General features: G+C 39.8%; 2 protein-coding genes across 2 annotated transcripts in view; both read left to right on the top strand.

The window, feature by feature from the left end:
• Positions 1-1,872, top strand: part of STIMATE (STIM activating enhancer) — a 61,310-nt gene extending 59,438 nt beyond the window's left edge. Inside the window, exon 8 of the mRNA XM_054977218.1 lies at positions 1,064-1,872. Coding sequence (XP_054833193.1) covers positions 1,064-1,180 — 117 coding nt within the window. The 3' untranslated portion in view covers positions 1,181-1,872. The remainder of the gene's footprint in view (positions 1-1,063) is intronic.
• Positions 1,873-7,203: 5,331 nt separating this feature from the next.
• On the top strand, positions 7,204-22,294 carry MUSTN1 (musculoskeletal, embryonic nuclear protein 1). Its single transcript, XM_054977219.1, has 3 exons — positions 7,204-7,336; positions 19,341-19,461; positions 21,812-22,294. Exons 1-3 carry the CDS (start codon positions 7,328-7,330, stop codon positions 21,916-21,918), a joined length of 237 nt encoding a protein of 78 aa, XP_054833194.1. The 5' UTR covers positions 7,204-7,327; the 3' UTR covers positions 21,919-22,294.
• The last annotated feature ends 1,665 nt before the right edge of the window (positions 22,295-23,959 follow it).

Here is a 23,959-nt window from a genome sequence, read left to right as displayed (position 1 = left end):
AATCTTGGTGTTCTACTGCAGACCAACATGACCACCAACCTGAAATTATCCTCACACTTTCAGTGTTTGTTTCTCTTTCTCTGTGCCACTGAGAGTCCTTTAATGAAGCTTTCCTACTTTTAGGCCCTCTACTACCATTTTTAATGAAATAAAATTATCCTCCTTTGTCCTTAAAAACCCAGCTAATCCACACTGAAAATTTGTACTCTACTTTTGCCAAAGTTACTGACAACATTTTCATGGCTTTTATTCATGATTGGATACACATTTTACTTACCATTTTTTTCAACTGTCACATCCAAAGTTTTAAAAAGTTTTCAAAACTGTAGCGTATTATCCATTCATCAGTTTAACACAGGACATGAAGGCAACTTAAAATCATACTAATTGGGAGCAGAAGGAAAAACAAATTTTGTTCCCCATTGCTAGGAACACAGTTTACAGTATTACGTTTAATGAACAAAAGTGAGGAGGTGAGCTCAAGTGGTTGCCAGCTGAGATTGTCCATTCTCGTTGTAAGAGGCTTGGTATTACACTCTGGTGTGAGATGGCAGCAAATAGAGAATAGATAATGTGTCCAGTCATTCTGTCAAGTTTCTGTTTACATAGCTATAAACTTTTTGTCAGGTGTGTTTATGGCTTTTTAAATTTACCTACCTCTCTATCTATCTACCTCTCTATCTATCATATTTGTATGCCACCTTTCTACTCAAATAGGGTCCCCAGATTACAAATATTAAAATGAAAAAATTAAAATAATATATTAAACAATTTAAATTTAAAATAGTATAAAATAATTCAAGAAACACACACACAGCACAAAGATCTTTACCGAAGTTCTCTGTGTTACCAAGGAACTAAAGATCATCTGACCCAAAGTATTTCTAGCTAGATGGTAATGGATATGGTTAAAAGATACTTTAAGACCTAGCTGATCAAACACTTCTTGTTTTTTCAGTTCTTTTAAGAGGGTTTTTTTTGTTTGACTTTAAATATATTTCAGGAGAAGGGAAGGGAAATAAAAATAAAATCTCTTTTATCATTTTCCATAATTTTTCTCTAGATCCTAATTTCAGCAGATGATGAAATGGAAGAATCTGACATTGAAGAAGATCTTCGGAGACTTACCAATTTAAAGTCAGTTAAGAAAAAGAAGCATCGGTTCGGTCTGCCTGTATGACACATTCTGTGGCCTGTAAATTTGCAGGTTTTTATGTCAGAACAGTCTGTGCTCAGTGGATTTTCACTTTGCATCAGTATTCCTGTTGCCTGGGAATTGATTCAAGAAAGATCTATAAACAGAATGCAGAAATTTGAAAAATGTACCTGTTCTGTTGCACTATAGAAACACTGACTAAATATGCAAATGTTTTGTCTTACCGAGTGTGGAAAAATTCTAGGCAACAAGGGGATTTGGATGTGACATTTTGGAAGAGACCATGGAACAACAGTGTTTCAGACATGGCTCCTAATGATGCAGTTCAGGAGGTTCGGAAAGAGACATCAGGATTAACAAAATTTGAATCAGTATGTTTTATTACTAAAACTGGCTTTTTTCAACATATTCCTAGAGCAGAATAGTTTTATGAATACAAATTGTAATTTAAAATTATGTATGGGTTTATTTCTTAAAGGTACCTATGGAACTAATAGGCAGAACAAAGAGTTTTGTTTTCTTCCAGATGTTCTCTACCCTGTTCAACTTTTATATTTAAGTTATATTTTCATACTTGGATATTTAAGGATTCTCTTTGCAAGAGAAAATGATGTTGTTACTCTTCATGTGTGGTTAAAAGGTCAAAAGATTTGCAGCAAAATTTGTATCTATTGTTTCTTATCATGTAAAGGAGAATAACGTGGCAACAAAGGCAACAAAGGGAATAATGGCCTGGTAGCCACTACGTAGCCTTGTGTTGGAGTGCTGTACAAGCCTGACTGAACCAAAGGCAGTTATGTGGTAGCAGTGATAAGTGGATTATGCCACTGGTCAGCATGGGTAGTATTCCTGACCCTGTGCACTTTAACCTAAAAGCAACAAGTGGGTTTTTCAGTTGAGCCTAAAAGCAACAAATGCCATGGGTTTTTCAGTTGAGCCATTAAGAGACACAGTACTTGTTTCTTAAACCTGCAAGTCTTCTAATCCCACATCTCAGCTACTTTAAAGGTGAAACAACATTCCTTTTTTCAAAGAACGGTTCCTTCAAAAGAGGACATAGCACAGTTGGCCCTGCTTGCATCCAACAACTATAAATGGTGTTGTAACAGGAATAGTAAATCTGTTCCTTCTTGAAGTGTACATTCAGAGTGGGATTATTGCTCATCTTCAGTATGATTCAGTTGACTATGATAAAGTGTACTAATTACTACTTGTTCATTCCTCAGTTTCCTCAAGACCAAACTAACTCCATCTGGTAGATGGCTTTTAAATTGGAGTAGAGCTGTTGACTTCAGCTGTCCAATGGTTATCCAAAATGTCTTTTAGTGGAATCCATTCACACCTGATTTTGAGCGACTACATTATATTTTGATGCCTGTTACAGTCTGACAATATGCTCATTTAAATCTTCTGATGTGGTGTAAAGCAGCAAAAGTGATTTTCAAAGGGTGGGGGGAAGCTGATGTGTAACTTACAGTATATTGGTATCAGTCTGTATTTCAAGCCTTAAAACACGTTCACTGACAACGCTCCAGATTTTTCAAAGAAATTTTTTTACAGTTTTTATGTGTAGTTGGTCTTAAGTGTGGTAAGTTATACAGGATGTTTGTGTTGGGGGTGTTTGAGCCTTAGGAGGTAAGCACCAAGGCTCCCTTTTTGCTAGTCTAATATAGCATGGTAATATTTGCCTTATCCCACTGCCCATGTGAGACACTTTTCTACAGTAGATGTTACATTTCAGAGCTATATACTGGCCTGTGTCACTTTGCACTGCAACATTCTTGCAATACATTGTTACTTGTTGGTGTTCAGGCTTTTTAAAAAAGGCAGTGAACTCATGTTTGTCTAACTGAAACCAGATAAAGCCTCTGTTGGCCAGGGGAGGGGGGGTGATCAATGTTGCCTCCTAACTTTTGTTTTTGTTTTTTTGTTACATTTTCACAGAATATTTTAATGGTTCTGTCAAGGATTATTCACTAAAGCAGGTTCTGTTGCACCTGTGTTAGATTCTTTTCAGTATGCAGGAATGGTTGATACAATTTTGGAAATTCAGGAGGACATCAGACATTTGTTCAAGTGAATAATGGGCTAAGCTTTGAGGACAAAACTAGCTTTGAGGTAGTGAAGGTATGGAAGCATGCCTCCTGCTATAATAGCACACAACTGTTTGAATCCAAAAGCTTATTTGATCATTTCATCCTCAATTTCTGTTAAATAAAATATGTTTCCAATCTTTGGACAGAGTGTGTGGGAGGGATAGTGTTGCTTAAAAAAAAACCCAAAGCCTTAATTGTGTCATAATTATTTTCATTGACTATTATATTGTATTGGTGCCCTCCAGCAGCTTAATTCAAGGTTTTAGGGCTGATAAAAAATACACTCTTTTGCTTTCATCAAAATAGTAGAAGATCAGACTGGCACTTGTTCTAGGCACAATAACATCACAACAACGTAAAGCACTCTTTGCCAAAATCACAAACTTTAGAACTATCTAAACCCACAGATCAGGCCGTTGTACACTTGCTGAATAAAAATAAGTTGTAGTGAAGCGGACCAGATTCCATGTGTTTCAAACTTCTAAGTTGGATCCTGCTAGAAGCTTGCAGAAGGGTTGACTGGGCTGAACTTTCTCCCAGTTTTCTCCTTTTCTTCGGCGGCCTGCTGTTGGTCTAAACTTATACTCTGAGGACAGGTAGACTCTTATGATCAAAATGTGCTACAATATAAGGGTATACAGTGAGGTGAAAGAATTGGATGAAATCGCCATTTTTTCCTCCTCCTGGGAGCTTGTGCTGACAATGCAGCTGCACCTGATTTCCTTCCTTGCTGCAGTTCCCTGGGCTAGGCTTGCTTAAGCACGGCATGAATGGGATTGCCATCTTCTGTTATGTCAACAGTGTCAAAGACTACTGTGTCTGTACATGTAGGTTCTATATAGCTATCCTTTCTTACAGTCTCTGATGGCAGATGTATCTCCAGGAGTTGATTTCACTTGTTTAAAAAGCCATCTTAGTCAGTGGCCATCACCACCTGATTGATGTTCAGTGTGAAGGATCAAAAGGATTGTATGTCATTTTTTCTCTCAACTTTCTGGTATTCTGTTCAGTTTGTTTCATGGTGCTTTGTCCTTTTCCAAAAAGTAGGGAAAAAACATTTGGAAAAAATGGGTGTTTTCTGCTTTTTAAAAGCGGTGCTTCATTTTATCTTGCAGTTAAAACAGATGAGAGTGTGTTGGCTTATTCTTCACATCATGACAGTTTGGGAAGATGACAGAGTAGGCAAGACATAAGTTTGGCCTCCAAATGTTGCAGCCATTTCATTGCTCAAGCTGCTAGGTATGTCGTAAAGAACTGAGCTTCAATCCGCACTCTTTTTTTTAAAAAAAAAAAGGTGACTACTATTCTGCACTCAAAATAGCTGTACAGTACACTGCTGAGTCTGAAAGGGAGTAGTAACTTTCCATGCCAAATAGATGTGATACAGAAATCAAATAGTCATGGATGTGCTTCATTAACATGATATCAAGTGCCCAGATAATTATTTTGAAAATCCTTTGGTCATTATGCACTCTTCATTTTCTGGTTTTAATGTATTAATTGTCCTTTATTGTCCTTTTGTGAAATGCTTTATCTTAATGTTGTTAACAAGTTGTGTTACAAGCTTCTCTTCAGGGAAAAGACCTCATACTCGTTGACTTAGGAACCGAACTCAAACAATGCAAAGTGATCTGTATACATTCCCTCAAAGGCATGTGCTTTGTTTTTATTTATGCCTTTCTGGGATGGAAGGGGTTTGGGGGATGTTCAGGCTTAACCTTCTCTGTGTTGAAGGCTGGGCATCTGTGCCCCTTGTGCATGGCTAATCCCAGACATGCAGCTTCTGTGCAAAAGTGGTAGTGAACATACACATCCAGCCACATCGGATTGTAGGAGACTTGCAATACATCCAGTCTTTCAAAGTTTCCAGTTAAATGACTGCAAAGTACTATAGTTTTACAGAGTAAAACAGCAGTATCTTATGTTTTAAAGAAAGGGATTGTCCTTATAAGTAAGGGGTTTTTTTTGTTTATTTCAAACTGGCTTGAGGAAATGTGTGGCTCAAAAATAAGGTGGAAATATGCTCCATGAAGTTACAGATGTGAACCATGATGCGCTCTGGATCATGTTGTTTAACACATGGTGTTGCATTAAAATGGAAGGTTGTGATGTATTTAAATAAATGGTTTACAATAAAGTTTTGACTTCATACAAATTTGTCACTCCTTGTGTTCAACTCGTGACCTGTGCATTAGCTTTAATTTGATGAGTTTAATTGGTGGCAGGTATTTTTAAAAAAGGCCACATAATGTATATGTTATGCAGGCATATGAGGTGGGTTTTGTTTTAGCTTTGAAGCATGTATTTTGTTTCTGATACAGAATGAGCATGTGGATCAACTGTAAAACAAAACAAAGCCCAGGCTATTTGATACCTTACTCAAATTATATACATATTCTGTATTCTCCAGCCCAATTTTTTTCCTTGGGCACAAGGAAGATTCATTTGCAAGATTCATTTCAGTGTCATCAACATAAGTATAATTCACTTTGTCTTTAACTACTGGGTTTATGAACCTTAAAGCATAGAACTTCCACAACCAATCACTGGTGTGATAGGTAGGAAGGCGTAGTAACACATATGTAAGACTATTGTGAACTTCAGGAGTTAGTGGTGTGCCACAGGTTCACCATCTTCTGCCCAGAGTGCTTTGCAGGCCAGGTCTGAGCATTCTGTTTCGGCAATGTAAGATGTTTTTCTCTCCTAAAAAAACATGTTTTCCATCTTACTATCCAACTTACCAGATTACAGTGTCTTATCATTGTATTGAGGAGTGCGATGGTTGGAAGTTAAACCATGCACCTGGTATGGAGGTCTTTTAGGACGTTTGTCACGTACTGCTTAACAGTTGGCCTTGAATGTGTTGCTCCTCTTCAAGGCCAACTAGAGGAAAACAAGAGCACAGCTGCAGGTAGCCAGCTTCTATAGAAGTCTCAGAGAACCCCTGCATAGCAGAACCTCTGCTCAGGCTGAACTGCAGGGCAGCAGTGTGCATCTGACCATAACCAGGGGTTCACCCATTGGAGTCTCCCAAGGTTTCTGACAGCAGTATAGGGGCGTAAGCATATTCTCTGTTCTGTACTTATTTATTTATGTAAAATTCTTTAGATTACTTTAATAAATCTCTTTTCCTTCAACACTTGTTTGTTTATTGTCATCAAATCAGAAAGAGCCATTGCCCATTGGCAACACAGAAGTATACTTCCTGAAGTGTTTGAAGTGAAAGAGAATTTGAGATTTGTGCTGCTGCCTTTGTGTTTGATCTTGTTTGTGTTGAAGTCTGAAATATTGTTTAATATCATTGCTAGGGCCGAAAAAACTACCTTAAAGCAACCCAAAACGTGGGCATGCTCTGTGTAGTGTTTATCTTTTCACAGTTTGGACATATACACTTACTTTGCTTGCTGTATTACAGTCTGCTTTTGAAAGTCCTCTTAGTTTCAAAAATAGCTTGTCAGTCGGCATGAATGGCTGCTGCTTGAAAAAAACAAACCCCAGACTTGCCTCAGGCACACAGAAAGTTCTGGGAAGATTCAGATTGCTACTCCTGCCCATTGATACCCCCATGTGTTTGCCCCCACCCCTATGTTAGTATTATGCAGGTGAGTTGAAAGACCTGTTTCTTTCTTGGTGTGTAGTTCTGCCTACCTAACTTCAATGAGGGTTACATGTGCAGATATATGAATGTAGCTTAAGTGGAGCATTTACAACAAACATTTGCTCTTTAAAGCTATAAATAAAGCCTCAGAGGGTTCCCTTGGAACAAGTACATTTTCAAGCAGAGAGGACAAGACTTCTACATAGTTCTACTAGCCAGCTGTCTTCTCTTGTCACTTGTGTGGTTCTTCTAGCTCCAGTTATCCTGCCTAGTAAATGCTACAAACCTCAGTCACTGCTAAGAATAAACCTCTCAACAACAAGACTGTGCAGCTCGACAAACTTCAGGAACTGGATTGGGAAGATGACCTGGTACAATGACCTCATATGAGTCTATATAAGTGAGCCTCGTCAGGCTCCCTCAGAATTTGGATATTAACCAAGGAGACTACTCGCTCTGTGTGTGAGTGCTGCAACCATGTCACAGGTATGAGCTTTTTTGCTGTTTACTAGAAGGTTGCATTATAATGACTGATCATTTTTTTCTTTTATCTGCAACTTTAGTATATTTATAATGAGTACATTTTTATCAATGACTTTTAATTTCAATCTTTTATGCTGTGAGCTTTATTTTGATTACTTGGGTTTACTTCAGCTATGCATCTCTTTTGTGAAAGACTAACTAGCCAGTTATTCTAAACAAGAGTATTTGGGAGAGACTGTAACAAAAATGTCAGCATAGCTTTCTTACCCATCCGTTCCCACAACCCAGACTTTGACCTCAGTATTAATGAATACATTTGAAGCCTACAGTTTGGCTGTTCTTAATACACTTCGATCATGTTTCTAACAGACTATTTTAGAGTTAAATGCATGAAGAATAGATTTAGTTCTATCTGAAAGTTGGTAGGGACGCCACTTAGGTGTGGTATGTCCAGTTGCTTGTGCTTCCTGTTTTCAGAGGTGCAGTCTATGCAAAATACTAAATGAAAGTCTTAACTATTAAACATCAATTTCTATCCATGGACCAATTTAACACTGAGAAAACTGTCCGATAATATTCAGCGAGAACTTAAAATGTTAAGCTGCCTTGTATGAACGTAGAATGTTTTCTTCATGGGGTCCAAGTACAAAAAAGAATTTCAAAATGGGTTATGTTGGAAATAGAATGGAAGCAAAACTTTATACACACAGTGTTCAGAAATCTCTGACAGAAACTGCGTAGAGGAATTTGGTTCTGCTTACATTCTCTTCATAGTGAAGCATAGCTGAAGGCAATCAGGACACCCTTATAAACAAGCACACTGTTCCTGTGACAGTCTTAGATAAATTATAGAATGGATTGTTGTGCCTGCAAGTATAGGAGTGGATTCTGCCTTAAATTTGGCCATGTCAAAATCAGTCATTTCAGTAACATTAGAAATAATGCTTCCTCATGGCAGGAGTCATGTTGTGATTCTGAGGCCAACAGACATACTTGCCTGTTGACTGCTAATGTTAGCCAGTTTGGTGTAGTGGTTAAGAGTGGCAGGAGAACCAGGTTTGATTCTTCAGTCCTCCACTTGAAGCCAGCTGGGTGACCTTGGGTCAGTCACAGCTCTCTGGAGCACTTTCAGCCCCACCCATTTCACAGAGTGATTGTTGTGGGGATAATAATAACATACTTTGTAAACTGCTCTGAGTGGGTATTAATCTGTCCCGAGGGGCAGTATATAAATCAAATGTTAGTGTTATTAGATACCTCTGGTATTTTTGAAGAATGCTTACATCTGCGTTAAACTGGTCTGTGATGGCTGCCTTAAATTGTTCCATGCAATGGCTGTTAATAGCATGGTAAGCCATTCCTGCAGAGTAGCTTGCCACTGAGGAATATTTTCAGCAAATATCCAGATGGTGGCTGAACTGGAGAATAAGACCCCAACTGAATAAAACACTGTTTCCTCCTACCCAAAAAAGTTTCAGAGTTATAGCAGTTGTCATGTAAAGTGCTTTTAAAGAATGGCACCTGAAGTTGTATGCTGGCCTAAAATTGTGCTAGATCAGCTGTTCCCATCCCAACACTCAGCCCGTCAGTATGACTCCTTTTTCATGGCTACAAAATATGTTAGCTGAAAGGCTATCCACTGATACCAGTTAAAAAGATCTTTAATTTTTGTCTTTCTGAGTTCTTAGGCTGGCTATTTTGTTATGTTCTCTAGAGATTTGGACTACTTTTGTTCCCACAGTAAACTGGCAGCAAGTTATTCCCATGCATTCTTCATGAACCATTGAGAATATGTAGAAATCTCTGTTACTGCTAACCTCCCGCTTGGTGGGCTCATAAATAATCAATTGTGTCTAACCTAAAAGCTTCAGAATTTTTGTGGAGGCTGCTTAGTGCAATGCATATGTTACCGCGTGTCCATGCTAACTGCTGCATATACCAAGATGGATACACCAGCTTTGTTCTTACCTTAGCAAAAGTAGAATGTCAAGCTTATACTGGACAAATTGTTCTGTATGAATAATGAAAATCTGAGTGGTGAGTGAGCAGTAACACCAGATTAAATCAAAATGTATGAGTACTTCCAAATACATACATACACAAAAACTGATAATCTCCATCACTATACTTCTGACTGTTGAACACTAGATTTTTTCCTATTGCCTTTTTGTTTCTTAAACCTCTGTGTACTCAATAAGGGATCCTGCAAGCAAGATAGAGATAGTCTGACAATAATCCACACACTGAAAGATACTACAGTTATCACAACATATCTAACTTCAAAAGGCAAGAGGGCAGACTGACTATACTGCTTTGTTTGTTTATTTAAAATATTTATAGGCCTGCCTTTTCTTCTGAGCTTCTCAGGACCCAAGATGGGTAACAACAATATAAAAACAACTTGATAAAACAAACATAAATAGATCTAAAACCATTTTTAAAAATCACACTTATGCTCCAGTAGCAGGGTGTTCCTTCTTTGACCGGGCTCAAGATGCCCCCAGAAAAATCTCCTATATGACTTTGTTTTGTAGCCTCACTGACTTCTGTTCCAGAAGCAGAAGAGGGGAGGGACTGTGATAGAACACATGTTTGTTGTTAAAGGCCGCAGGTTCACTGCCTGGTATATCCAGTTAATGGTTCTCAAGTGCAGGTATGTGGAGGGGGGGGGTTCACTCTCAGAAAGCCTCTGCCAGTCACAGTATACAGTCACTATAATTATTTTCAGACTGATAATTAGGTTCTAGAGGTTTGGGGTGGGGGTAAAAAGAAGTAAATGGAAGTAGTCCTGAAAAAAAAAGCAATCTGTTATATAAAAATAAACAGAATAGGATGGATATTTTTTTTTGCCTCAAAGGTTTGTGGGGAAGATTCTAAAATCTCCACAAGTAGTAGACTTGAAATTATATGCTCTGATGTCTTGGTCACTGAAAACCAGTATTGTGTAGTGGTTAGAGTGTTAGACCAGGATCTAGGAGATCCAGGTTTGAATTCTTAACTCTGCTATGGAAATTTGCTGGGTAACCATGGGCCAGTCACATACTCTCAGCCTAACTTACCTCACACGGTGATTGTGATGATAAAGTGGAGGAGATGAGAATGGTGTAAACCTCTTTGGGGAGCGAGGTGGGTATAAATGAAATAAGTAGAAGACTATCACAACTCTTTTCGTCCTTCTAACAGGCCGTTCTCTAGGAACTCAAAATACTAGAGGAACCAGAAGATCATATCTGACTAAATTGTACTAATTGCTAGAACAGTCCAGCATAGTTATTGATATGAAACTTGAGGGTTTTAATTGTACTTTTGAACAGGTCTTCTCAAGGAAGAGAAGACTTGGAAAATTTACTGTGTAGACTAACTCTGAGTCTTCCCCTATAAAGGGAATTTCACCTACTGGTGTAAAATGCTGAACAGCTGTCATCTTAGGATATCACTGAACAAAACTGTTGTGATTGAAATTGACACTACCAAGTTGGAGTTCTGTTCCAGGCCTATATCTTAACTTTCAAAAGTCAAAAGATACTGATGTTAATTTTTTGAAATCAACAAGAATTATATAAATGTAAACTAATTCATTCAAGCTTATTGATTAATACATTGAAAAAACCCCTGGCAGTTCTTAAGAAAAATACTTTGTGTACATGTTCAGAAAATCTAGGAAACCAAAAGATGTGAGTTGAAAGCTGCTGGTTCTTCAGAAGATATAATCAGTTGAAATGAATCTATTGTTAGAGTCCACATTTTGCTTTAATTTTATTAAGGATGTTAATTTGAAGCAATCAGTAGTGACTTCAATAATCTAGTGAAGAGTCCAGTAGCACCTTTAAGACTAACCAACTTTACTGTAGCACAAACTTTCGAGAACCACAGTGGTTCTCAAAATGTGGTTCTCAAAAGCTTATGCTACAGTAAAGTTGGTTAGCCTTAAAGGTACTACTGGACTCTACTATTTTGCTATTACAGACTAACAAATCTGACTTCTCTGGTTCAATAATCTGTAATCCCTGGAATTTGAGGAAGAAGACCTGTCCTCCTATTCTGCTCCCTCATAAATAGCACAAAAGGCCATTATTGAATAGTATGACTAAAGTATTACTCTTTTTCGAAGGATGTTCTGAGCAACTTTATCAATAAATAGCTTTATCAAGTAGTGTACTTAAGGACTGTCTTGAACCAACTGTCTTGAAGCTATTAGTTGGTACCTGAAAACAGCAAACATACAGCCAATACTGAAGCCATTAACATCAGAGGATTGAGGAGTTTCTAGATACATGAATCTTTATGAAATGGGATCTCCCTTTATACAATTTTGGGGGATGCAAGGGCAACTGTGTGTATAACAGCAATTGTAAATGGAAGTGCCTATTATGGGATAGAAGCCGGTTTCATTGAAATAGTGGGATCTGACTATCCTAGCTATAAGCTTTTCCTGCATTTAAAGTGTTACCTCAGAATATACCTGGATGGAAACAACAATCTACTAATTTTAAATATATATATATATAATGGGTTAGATTCCATGGAACATTTCTGCTCATACAAGAATTCTTGCACAAAGGAACACAAGTAAGTCATCTCAAGTAACTGTTGCACTGTTAACTTGACTGTATACTGGCTTGGGTTTTTCTTTACACAACACACAATGCAAGCTGTATTTCAGCATGCACCTTCCTATAATGCTATTCTTTGAGCAACTCATATTGCACCTCAAAGATAGGGTTTTTTATACAGTTGCATGCTGATATTACTGTGTTTAACAGAGCAGTTTAAGGAGACGGTATCAAGTTATTTAGCATGCTATTTCAGGAACTAATGCAACACACAAATAGGTATTCTCACACAAATTACTGGTTTGGTAGAGAATATTTAAAGAAGCAAGAGGATGCATTGTCTGCTGCTATTACAGGAAGAATGATCTCAAAGTCCTGCCAACTCGATATTTCCAACTCAAAACAAAGGAACAAAATAAGGTCAAGCCAAGAGGGAAGCAAAGTGTCTTCTTTCAAATGCATCATGTCTATGTTATTTCTGCATATAAGTGACTAGTGCGACATTCAGCAACTCAAGCCTTTTAGCTAAACTGCTTTATTGCAGTTTTTATATGGGAGAAGCATTTCCAACAGATTTTAAATTATTCTAGAAACTTTGGTGCCAGTATTGTTTTATCCATATTGAAGAATGCTCTGGTGTGGCTAAGTCCTGTGGCACTTTTAAAACTAACCATTTATTCCAGCATAACTATTTTTGAGTCAGAGCTCACCATTCCACCAGATGCATGAAGTGTTAAAACCTTGTGTGTTTCTGTGTATGCACCATCAAGTCACATTCAACTTATGGTGGCCCCAGCAAGAGGCTTTCAAGGCACATGCTGAGAAGCAGAAGTTTTGCCATAGCCTTCCTGTGCAGAGTCTGGTCACCCAAGTATCAAGTATCCAAGTGTTGTCAGAATTTTGTTAGTGGGTCGGAACCAGGCCTTTTTGGCCCATGTTAGAAATAAAGAACCAGCTAGAGTTTGGAAAAAGAAATCTTCCAAAGGCGCGCTCTCTCGCTCGCTTGCTCGCTCTCTCTCTCTCTCTCTCTCTCTCTCTCTCTCTCTCTCTCTCTCTGCAAAATAAAGTTGCGTTTCCTGAGGTTTCACCCTCTGTGTCAGATAAGGCTATAAAAGTTGTTAATTGTTGGAGACCTTTGAAGGGTCATCTGGCCATTGCATGTAAATCACTAAGAGGACACCAGGACAAACAGCAAACAGCTTATCTTCAGGAAGAACGGGATAACCGATAGCTAGTGGTGTGTGAACATTCCTTTTGCAAATTACAAATGCATATCAAAGATGCAGTCTATCACAGAGGTAAAAGATGTGTAGACTTGTGTTTACACGAAAGACCCTCAACGGAACTGTCTTTCAAGAACAAAGACAATGTAATTGATTAGGATGTTAACAAGCCTTTGATACCTCCCTATAAAGGAAGGACGAACCAGATACTCGGGACCCTTCTCTTGTTAGAGGGTAGGGACCTCACTGGTCCCTGCTCTCTGCAATGGAGGGGTCTCAAGGATCCTTGATTGGGGGAAAAAGATATCTTAATTGTTTTGTATTATTGTTATGTCTAACTAATGATTTTGTACTCTGTATCTATCTCTGTAGTGTTCTAGTGTTCAGCAGAGGTGAGACCCTGAACTGGTGCCTTGTTTCTCTGCTTGTATTCTCCTTTGCCTTTTGAAATAAAAACTTCCAGTCTTGCTTAAGATCTTTTTGCAGCTGGCACATTATTCTTAACAGAGACATCAGTTTAGTACTAGGGAAAGATCAATTGAGGTTGCACTCTTTACATGCCTACGGTAAGAGGCAAACCCAAGCAACTGGTAGACTAGTCCCCAGTTGCAGAGCAACAATTTCCACAACACCAAGTACTGACCCTGCTTAGCTTCTGAGAGTCTCTCTACACAATACTTCTTACATGAGGATGCTCAAGTGAAGAGAGACGCAATATTAGCCAGGAGGCGCAGTTTAAAAGCCAAAAGCTCTGTCAGTTTCCCCTCTCCACAGGAGGGTAGTTTGAAAAGACAGAGCCCTTTCGCTCTTCAAAGGATTTGTTAATTTTATCCAATTAAAAAACCCTCTGAGGAGCATCTCTGCTGGATATCTTTTAAACTACCCTCCTGTAGAGAAGGGAAATTGACAGAGCCTTCCATTCTATCTTTTTAAACTACACGTCCTGGCTAATCTTGCGTCTCCCTTCACTTGAGCATCCTCGTGTAAGAAATATTGTGTAGAGAGACTCTGAGATCTGACAAGAATCGCCTGTACTATGCTACCTTCCCTACCATTCGACCATGTATATAAATACTCAAAGCTGCTTAGAAAGGTTGGAAGGGAAGGGTGCAGAAATCAGGGGCAGTCTTAATGATTCTGGGGCCCTGGGCAAAAGACCAGGATGAAACCCCAGGTTCACTGCTACCACACACAAATATACACACTAGGGCCACCCTGACTCCAAGCAAGGAGCAGCTGAGCCCCTGTGTGAGGTAGATGTGAGCACCAATGCTTTAAGCAGGTAGAGCTCACAGTGGCATGGCAAGGTAGTGAGGAGCTTGTTGCAGGTGTAATGAGCAGGTAGGTGGGGTACAAACTGCCAGCAAGGGTGGGTGAGTGAGGTGGGCAGGCTGGACACTTGTTGCCAGGATGATGAGTGTCCCACAACCCCACCCTCTAGGGGCCTGCTTGCCTCTGCTTCCTTTCCTCCTTCCATTGGAGGATCAGGGCCATGGGTGGACCAGGGGTAGAGCCCTTTTCAGAGCCACAGTTGCCTCCCAGTCCTCTCTTGATAGAGTGTGGACCTGGCTGCTGCCCTCAAGCCACTGGTGCCCACCACAGCTCCAGAGAAGCCAGCAGCAGTGGCACGGTAGCAGCTGGGCGGTTGGGCCCCTCCACAGACCCCCCCCCCAGCATCAGACCCAGGGTAGTTCCTCTAGTTTCCCCCATGGCAGAAGTCCACCCCCTTGAAGAATTGTTGCAAAGAGAGGCCAGTCAGAATATTGATTTAATCAAAAGAGTACGGAATTCACCCAGTTGTTAGTTCAAAGGCAAAGTAAGATATTATTGGTGAATGTAGCATAAAGAATAGAAGTCAGAGTTGTTAAGAAACTAAAGTCTCTTCGTTTCTTGCTTTTAAAATCTTTGTTTCACCCTTTGGGGCCTGGTTAAGCTAGAGAAGGCCAGAAGGGAGTTTTGCACTTGTATTCCATCTCATTAGTGCAAGGAACCCTGGGTGAGGGTCAATTGCTCTGATTGTGAATACTCTCCAGCTGCAGAGGAACATTTCACATGTCCCAGCTACACTCCATGATTGGTCAAGCAGCATCAAGCCATGCCGTGGACAGCCCAGCATAAAGCAAGGGTATTTTTTCTAGTTCGTGCATTGCTGTGCTCTGGCTGGGTGGTGTTGTGGCTGCTGGTGGAACACCTGCTACTATACACACCATTCTATGCTCTGGACTTGACTATCAGGATAGGTGTCAGTCTTGGAGTTTCGTCTCTGGATTTTGAACTACTACTTGGACTTTTGAGCTTCTAGTCTGACAACGTAACATCTGTGTCAGAAATCCAAAGCCTGTATAGTATTTTACAATATTTATTTAGTTTTATTATTTTATTTCTTGTCTTGCAGAGTTTCTATATTTGTAATCTTTTGCACACTTCTAAATAAGCTTTATTTATACTTCTGTGGTGTTATCTAGGTTTGGGGGCTTCAATCTAAATTCAATATTTTGGCCTATTTAGCTTACAGCTACCAAGAACTCAACCTGCAATCATCCCACATTATAGGGATGACTTCTTGATTAATACCTGCTAGGGCTGGAGACTTGATTTTTTTGGTCTCCCAGATGACAGTTAGTTAAGAGGGACGTGGTGCCCCCCATTACCCTGGGAAGTGAGGATTCTCTCTCTCTCTCTCTCTCTCTCTCTCTCTCTCTCTCACACACACACACACACACACACACACACACACACAGAGTAAAAATATTTTTTTAAAAAAATGTTCTTGACTGCCACTCCAGCCTTTTTGTGGATACAAGTGTTGTGATAAGTATGCTAAGGGACAATTACCTATAGAGAATGAAAAATGCCAGCTCCTTGTCAAGAAAATAGAGCAACACGGTAATGTAATTGTCACAACAGAGAATCTCCCGTGTGGTATTATGTCTTCACAATTGTTTTAATAAAGGATATATTAATTGAGTACTGTTTCACAAATTTGTTTATACAGAGTAAGGGATGTAATAAACAATTTGTATATTCTTTTGTTTCTCTTGACACAACCATATACTACACCATATATTGCAACCTCCCTAGACCTCAATTATACAGGCATCTTATGCGTTCTAAAAACAATTCATTAAAGTGTCCCGTGCTCAAAGTGCTATCATAGATGTTATTAAAGTGCAATTGCTTTTGGCATCTTATGACACTATTTCTCATATAGAACTCGATTTGCCTTGCATACAGGTACAATACAGGTACAGTATAAGGGTAATTCCAGACACTGTGAATGCCATGGAAGTAATTGACAAATCAAAGAGGGATATGGAAGGTTAACTATGATGAATCTTTGACATCTGTGCTCTTTGAGAAAGAAGCTTGGAAACGGACCTTACAAGGATCTGGACCGTCCGTTAGAGAATGCAGTCACAGAACCAACTACGTGAACCTATGATTATAGGTCCTTTTGATCTGTGACATTCACAGTGTCTGGAATTACCCTTATACTGTACCTGTATTGTACCTGTATGCAAGGCAAATCGAGTTCTATATGAGAAATAGTGTCATAAGATGCCAAAAGCAATTGCACTTTAATAACATCTATGATAGCACTTTGAGCACGGGACACTTTAATGAATTGTTTTTAGAACGCATAAGATGCCTGTATAATTGAGGTCTAGGGAGGTTGCAATATATGGTGTAGTATATGGTTGTGTCAAGAGAAACAAAAGAATATACAAATTGTTTATTACATCCCTTACTCTGTATAAACAAATTTGTGAAACAGTACTCAATTAATATATCCTTTATTAAAACAATTGTGAAGACATAATACCACACGGGAGATTCTCTGTTGTGACAGCTCCTTGTCAAGGTCTGGCAGGTAAATAGTACTGAACCTCTTGATGAATGTTACTTTGGCAATGTCCTGTTGAATTTTAAATAGTCGAATTAGCAATTCTCCAATATTAGCTAATACTAAATTAGTAGTCTTTTATATGCTGATGATGTACTAGTTCTGTCTCAAAGTAAATTGGGTCTCTCTTAGGCACTTAGAGAAGTTGCAAGAATAAGTTGCTTTGGCCATCAACAATTCTTGAGGGAAAATTCCCTCAAGAGAAAATTCCTTTGATCCTTTCTGTTCTTGTGGACACTGTAATAGCCCATGTGGAGTCGCTACCTTAAAGGAGATAAAGAAAGAGGTTTTGCCCCTCTTTTGGCTACTGTACCAATCTGTTCTGCAGAACTTTTAGTTACATAGCTTCTTGCTGATAATTTGTATGTTACTGAACTGGTAGTAATTGTCTTTAAATATCCATTGAAACCAGATCTTGGATGCTATTTGGTTATATATAGCTTTTGTACTTGCTTGGTTAATTGATTTAATGCCTAATTTAATTATTTTTATTTCAAATTTCTATTCCGCCCTCCCCGCGAGCAGGCTCAGGGTGGATAACCTATTAAAACACAATAAAAATTTCATCAACATTAAAACAGCAGCATATTTCTATTAATACAAATTTAAAAACAGGATGGTGGACAGCCTTCACAGGGAGGGTTAAAAAATTATACACCCCTTTTTTCAGGCTGACAGAGGCCCAGCCTCAGCCATGTGCCTGGCAGAACTCTGTCTTGCAGGCCCGGTGGAAGGATAGTAGGTTCCGCTGGGCCCTGATCTCAGCAGATAGAGCGGTCCACCAGGTGGGAGCCAGGACTGAAAAGGCTCTGGCTCTAGTCAAGGTTAGGCGGACCTCCTTGGGGCCAGGGCCCACCAACAGCTGTTTGTCCCCTGATCGGAGAGTCCTCCAGGAAATATATGGGGAGAGACAGTCCTGTAGATACGCTGGCCCCAGTCCGCACAGGGCCTTATAGGTCAATACCAGAACCTTGAATCTGATCTGGTACTCCACTGGCAACAAATGCAGCTCACATAATATCGTGTTATATGCGCCTTATTTGGCACTCTTGTGCACCGCTGCATGTTATACAGCTGTAATCTCTGGGTCAGGCTCAAGGGCAGCCCTGCATAGAGCGAGTTACAGTAATCTAGCCTAGAGATGACCGTTGCCTGGATCACTGTAGTTAAGTCACGGGTTGACAGGCAAGGGACAAGTTGCCTGGTCTGCCACAGATGGAAAAAATGAGGACCTGACAACCGCTGTGACCCGTGCCTCCATTTTCAGGGAGGTACCCAGGATCACCCCCAGGCTCTTAATCCTCGAAACTGGCACTAATGGTGCCCCATTGAGGGCCAGGAGCCGGAGTCCCGAACCTAATCCCCCGTGGCTCAAGTACAGGACCTCTGTCTTCATCGGGTTCAGTTTCAGCTGACTCTACTTCAACCAACCAGTCACAGCTGCAAAAACATGTTCCAGGACATCTGGGGCTGAGTCACGCCAGCCATTGTCAGATACAACTGGGTGTCATCTGCATATTGATGACACCCAAGTCTGAATGAGAATGATAATAATGAGAATGTTATAATTGTTAGACTGTCAAGCTAGGATGTGAGAGACCCAAGTTCAAATCCCAACTCTGCTGTGGAACCTGTCCCTGAAAGAGGTATGTTGCTGTGTAAAATATTGAAAAATAATGAAGAGATATATAGGCTGTTGTTCTCTGTGCTGTGATTATGAGCTTGATTATGTTAGAGATGAGCTAATTCTCCTACTCTGTGTCATTTGGGATTAATTCTGTATTTCTGAAATTTAGCTTCAGGCATCCATCATATTTTGCAGAATTTGAGTAGAATCCAAGAAATAGAGAGAACATGACTCCCTGTTTCCCTGATATCAGCAGACATTACAGACCTTTAACCCCCACCCCCCACCCCCAAGTTTCATAGGAACACACTTTGGTGAGCTGATGAAAAATGCATCCATGTGTTACAACAGAAAAATAAATTAAAAATAGAAACCCCTTCAAAACTAACATGTGGTGAATGAGAATAACTTAAAATACTTTTTGGCATAAAAAGGGATAGTTTTGAAGGAGTTTATATTTTTGTTTGTCTTAGGGTGGCTATTTGGGACATGAAAAAAGGATGCTTAGTCTCTGAAGACATGAGAGAAATAATTTTATGGGGGGGGTCAAAAGTGCACATTCCCCTTGGACTGCTGCTCATTAGAAGTCCCATGGAATCTTGATCAAAAGAGCAGTTGGGCAAAAGGGGTAATGAACTCCATAGGATTTCAGAATCATCCCCAACGATTATTTCTCATAGTATAAAGTATCTCCTTTTAGGCAGCTCCTGTCAAAAAGAAGCGCCCTCCAGTGAAGGAAGAAGACCTCAAAGGGGCTAAAGGAAAGCTCTCTAGCAACCAGGAAATCAAATCCAAAACTTACCAGGTCATGAAACAGTGTGGTAAGTGCATTATCATTACCTTGTTGACAGACATGAGCTAGTCTCAAATTAAAACTTTTAGTGAATCCTATGAAAACTGATTCTTCTGCCCCTTAAATAATTTAGCATCCCAGTTACAGACACATGAACAGCATATCCTACTTACAGCAGTCCTACTTACAAGGCTAACCACTGTAATAAAATTGCAAGCCCCTCCCCCAATTTTGTCACCTCATAAGTAATGTATGAGAATAAAATCATATAACAAGACAATCACAATCAATAAAGGCAGCAATAATAATAGGCAGTAAAAGCAGTGGTAGTAAATTTTTTAAAATTCAATTTAGTACCTGACTAAAAATACACTTACAAATGAAGCAGCAATGCCTGTTTAAAGTCTCTCTACATGAGACATCTTACAGAAGGATGCTCAAGTGAAGGGTGGTGCAATGTTAGCCCAGAAGCATAGTTTAAAAAGACAAAGACAAAGGCTCTGTCAATTTTACCTCTCTACAGCAGGTAGATCAAGATGGGTAGCCCTGTTAGTCTATCTGTTGCAAGAGAAAAGAGCAAGAGTCCAGTAGCACCTATAAGACTAACAAAATTTGTGATAGCCACAGCTCATTTCTTCTGAAGAAGTATCTGAGGAAGGAAGCTGTAGCTCATGAAATCTCATACCCTACCACAAATTTTGTTAGTCTTATAGGTGCTTCTGGACTCTTGCTCTTTTCTCTCTATAGGAGGGTAGTTTAAAAAGACAGAGCTGGCAGAGATCACTCAGAGGGTTTGTTAATTTAATCTTTGCCTCCCCTAAGGCTCTGTCAATTTCACCTCCCCTTTGGGATATGTCTAATGTAGAGAGACTCATAGTTTCCCCACTCCCCATCCCATCACCAAACGCACAAGAGAATAGAAATGTTTTCACTTACAATCTAAAACGTAACAAGGAATATACCAGGTAAATATCATTTGGGATGATAGAACCATGTTTCTTATCTCCTCACCACCACTGCCTCACCTCAGTGAATGTTAAGAAACTCAACAGGGCCTTGGACCCATTCTTAGCATCTGGGCAGTTCCACTCGCTGTTGGAGAAGGCAGTTCTTAATGTAAGTTAGCGTCACCTCACTCTTTGCTGGGAATTTAGATGCTTTAACTGAACCTGAGGTTAAGGGATTATAAATAAAGCAACTTTTTAGTTTACATAGTGCTCTGAGCCTTCTTAGATGAAAGCATTACTGCCAAAGGCTTATCTTATGATTTTTTTTTTAAGTTGAGTAATGTTTGTTGAATTCTGTGAATATTTTGTGTCAATAAGCTAGAGGAATAGAGAGCAAATGCTGCCTTTAGAGCTGTTTGTACAAAATAGCCTGGAGAAGGTTCAAGCTATGGGGCTATTTAGTCATTTAAAAAACTGTTTTGTTTCTCTTGTTTGAACTACAGTGGCCTGGGATATATTGGGGAATTATGAAAACAAAATAACTAGGGGGGCTGGTTTGTAAGTTACTCTGTTGATGAGACACCACTTGTGCTCTAATCTTTGTGGGTCTGTTTTGGTGTTTGGTTCCAACAGCCAATACAATCTATAGTTGAAAAGCCCCCTTCCGGTCACACTTTGACCTGCTGAAAACTGCCATCAGTCACTCCACCTTAGGACAACCACATCTGTCTGTTCCTTGCCAATGAGACCAAAGAAATCGTAGCACAGGATTTCAAAATGTATATTTTCTACGTGCAACAGCACCAGATCCTCCCAGCTATTTCCTTTTTTAAGCCAAAGCAGTCTGTAAATGTAGGCCTTCAGACAGAACAACTCCACCCCCCCGCCCCCGCCAAAAAAAAGAACACTGCAAGGTTACCTGTTCCCCAGCCATTTCAGAAACCTTTTTCTTTTTCTCTTTTAAGCAAATAAGCTTTCTTACTTTTTAATTGGAAAGTTTAGCCCACAGCACAGCAGCAGCGGGGAAACCAAACACACCAGTTCCCGTTTAGAAACCACCCTAAGGTCCCCCTTCCCATTGGCAATGTTTCAGGATTAGGGCTGTATGCCACAAATATCTTTAATAACTAAATAACTAAATTATCTTGCCCTGAGAATTATCTTCTCAGGACAAGAGGCTTCCAAAATGAACAGGAACTGTCTTGTCTTTATTTTGTCTTTATTTTGTATTTGTATTTTAAAAAGTGCATCTGCTTACATGAGCTGATATCCAACAAAGCAATAAAGACTGGTTATGTGATGAACAATCTTTTGAGAGTATGTAGAACATACATTTAAAAAGCACGGTGCATTTATCATGTCCTTCCACAGCTGCTGTTGCATGTAACTTGTCCAAATTGAAGTGTTAATTGTCTCCTGCTCCTTTTCCAGAGCAAGCTGGGGCGGCAGCGCCATCTGTATTCAGCCAAGATCGCACAGGAGTGGAAACGGTCTTTGATAAGCCTAAAGAAGGGCCAGCAAAAAGCGTCTTTGGCTGACTGCCAAGTTCAAGAGCTGAGCAGAATATTCTTTATATAATACTTAATCCCTTGTTTTGCTTTCACGTGCACCAGTCCTATTACAGCACTGTTAACTTACTTATTTTAATAATCAACCAGAAAGCTTATATTGCAAGATAAGCTTTTTTTATACATTGTTTTGTGTTGAGGGGTTTTCTCCTTCCCTCCTCCCCACCACTAGCTGTGTTGTGTATTATTCAAGTTGGGTGGTAAGCACTGGGGGCAGACTGGTACAGTCATGACCAATTTTGTTGCATACTTGTATAATGATGGTTTCTCTTGGCAAACCCACACCCTAGTTTCAATTGTGATCTTAATATTGATGTGCAAAACCAATAAATTGTGGTGAATGTGACTGGTGAAATGGCTATTTAATTCAAAGAAAGAAGTAATTCTTGACATAAGTTCTTAAGAGAAGAACTTGCTCACGAGAATTGTATGCACTAGTATTTATGCCCAAGGAATTCCCAGCATAAAGATCAAGTTATTTACCGTTACCAGAGGGCAGGTGCCAAATAGTATTGCTGGTAGCAGACTCAGGCTAGGAAGGCCAGCTTATATATAGATATGGCCTCCAACCATCTGGAATTCTTCCATGACTCAAGATTTCCATTCCGCTGTCTAGAAGGAAAAGGCTCTTTCCAGGCAGCAAGGAAATTGGAGCCTCTTTTGCTTTTAGTTGGCTGTTCTTTGATTTCCGCTGGTATAGTCATCCTGAGAGAGCAGCAACATGGTCAAAATCTTCATTACAGCAAAGCAACAGGTAAGGCAACAGTTCTGCAGTTTCTTCTTTGTGTATGTGTATGTGTGTGGTTTGCAAGCCAAAATGACGCCGACTCATCTCATTTGGGGTGAAGAAAGCAACAGAAAAAACAGACAGAAGTCAATCTTTTATGTGAAGTCAAAGTGGTCAGTAAAAGGATTTCCTGGAAGACTGTGTTGTCTCTCAGGGTGTCCCCCTCAAGACCTGTGTCATCTATGCCCCAAAGTCCTTTGGCTGCCAATGATGTGAGAAGCAAATCCAGTTTTATATTAAAAGCTGGGTCTCACCATTAAAGCAGGAGTTCACCTAAGTGCTCTCAAATGGGAATATCCTGACTACCTGATAACATTAATCTAGTCTTTTTGTCTGGGCCTCTAGAGCTCCTCTCACCCTTAGCTGTAAGCAATGGTGCAGATTTGCAAGACAATGACCCTCCTCCTTGATAAATCAATCATGAGCCTTGTGAAGACCGTCAAGCCTCTTCTTGGACTTTGTCAAACAGAGCCTAACTGGTCTGCCACTCAGGTAACTCAATCACCCTGCCTCCATCCCCTGGTGCCTCACCGACTGCCCATCATTCTCTTCTATATTTATACATCCACTTCCCTAGAGACACATTATCCTCTACTCATCAAAAATTCAAATAGAGAGCAGAATTGTGCACTGTTGGTCCAGTGATATCATGGATCCCAATTTTCACCAAATTCAGCCAATAGCTGAACTCTTACGCAGGAGCCCAAGAATATCTAGGTGTATGAAAAGGGCTTTTCAAACTCTCCAGTTTCATAGCTGGTTGATTTCTAAACCTTCTTCCTCTGCTAACTACACCAGACCTCTTCAAGACAGGAAGAATATTTTTTTCTTTCCCTTCTTTTACTCTCCATGCAGGATTTGTCCTTCTGTGTCTTTCCACCTGCTCCCTGCTTCTTTGCTCTGCTACCTCCCATTCCAGAGCCAGACTGCTCTGCTTTCTCACCAGCTGGTCTTCCCATAGAATCTTTCTCCTCCTTTGACAAGGGACTCCTTCCTATCTACCAGAAATTCCTTTCCCATTTACACCATTGCACGTTCTGTTCCATTCAGGGTAATCCCTCAAACCGCCCCCCTCATTTGGTCTGCCCTGGACTAGCCACAGAGGAAGAACATACTTTGGAGTAATTAGTTGGTTAGCTTGAAGTAATATAATTGAACAGTAGGACTGCAAGAAGTGAATAGTTTGTATTAGGTTGCCACATGTAATTCACTGCTACCTTGTTG

The sequence above is a fragment of the Eublepharis macularius genome, chromosome 4 (assembly GCF_028583425.1).
Source record: "Eublepharis macularius isolate TG4126 chromosome 4, MPM_Emac_v1.0, whole genome shotgun sequence".
NCBI classification, from domain to species: Eukaryota; Metazoa; Chordata; class Lepidosauria; order Squamata; family Eublepharidae; genus Eublepharis; species Eublepharis macularius.
Note: the sequence above shows the minus strand (reverse complement) of the source record. Positions and strands in the feature narration are given on the sequence as shown.

Coding starts and splice junctions, on each gene's coding strand:
- MUSTN1 (XM_054977219.1), top strand. Junction 19,462..21,811: donor CCAGGTCATGAAACAGTGTG/GTAAGTGCATTA, acceptor CTCCTTTTCCAG/AGCAAGCTGGGGCGGCAGCG.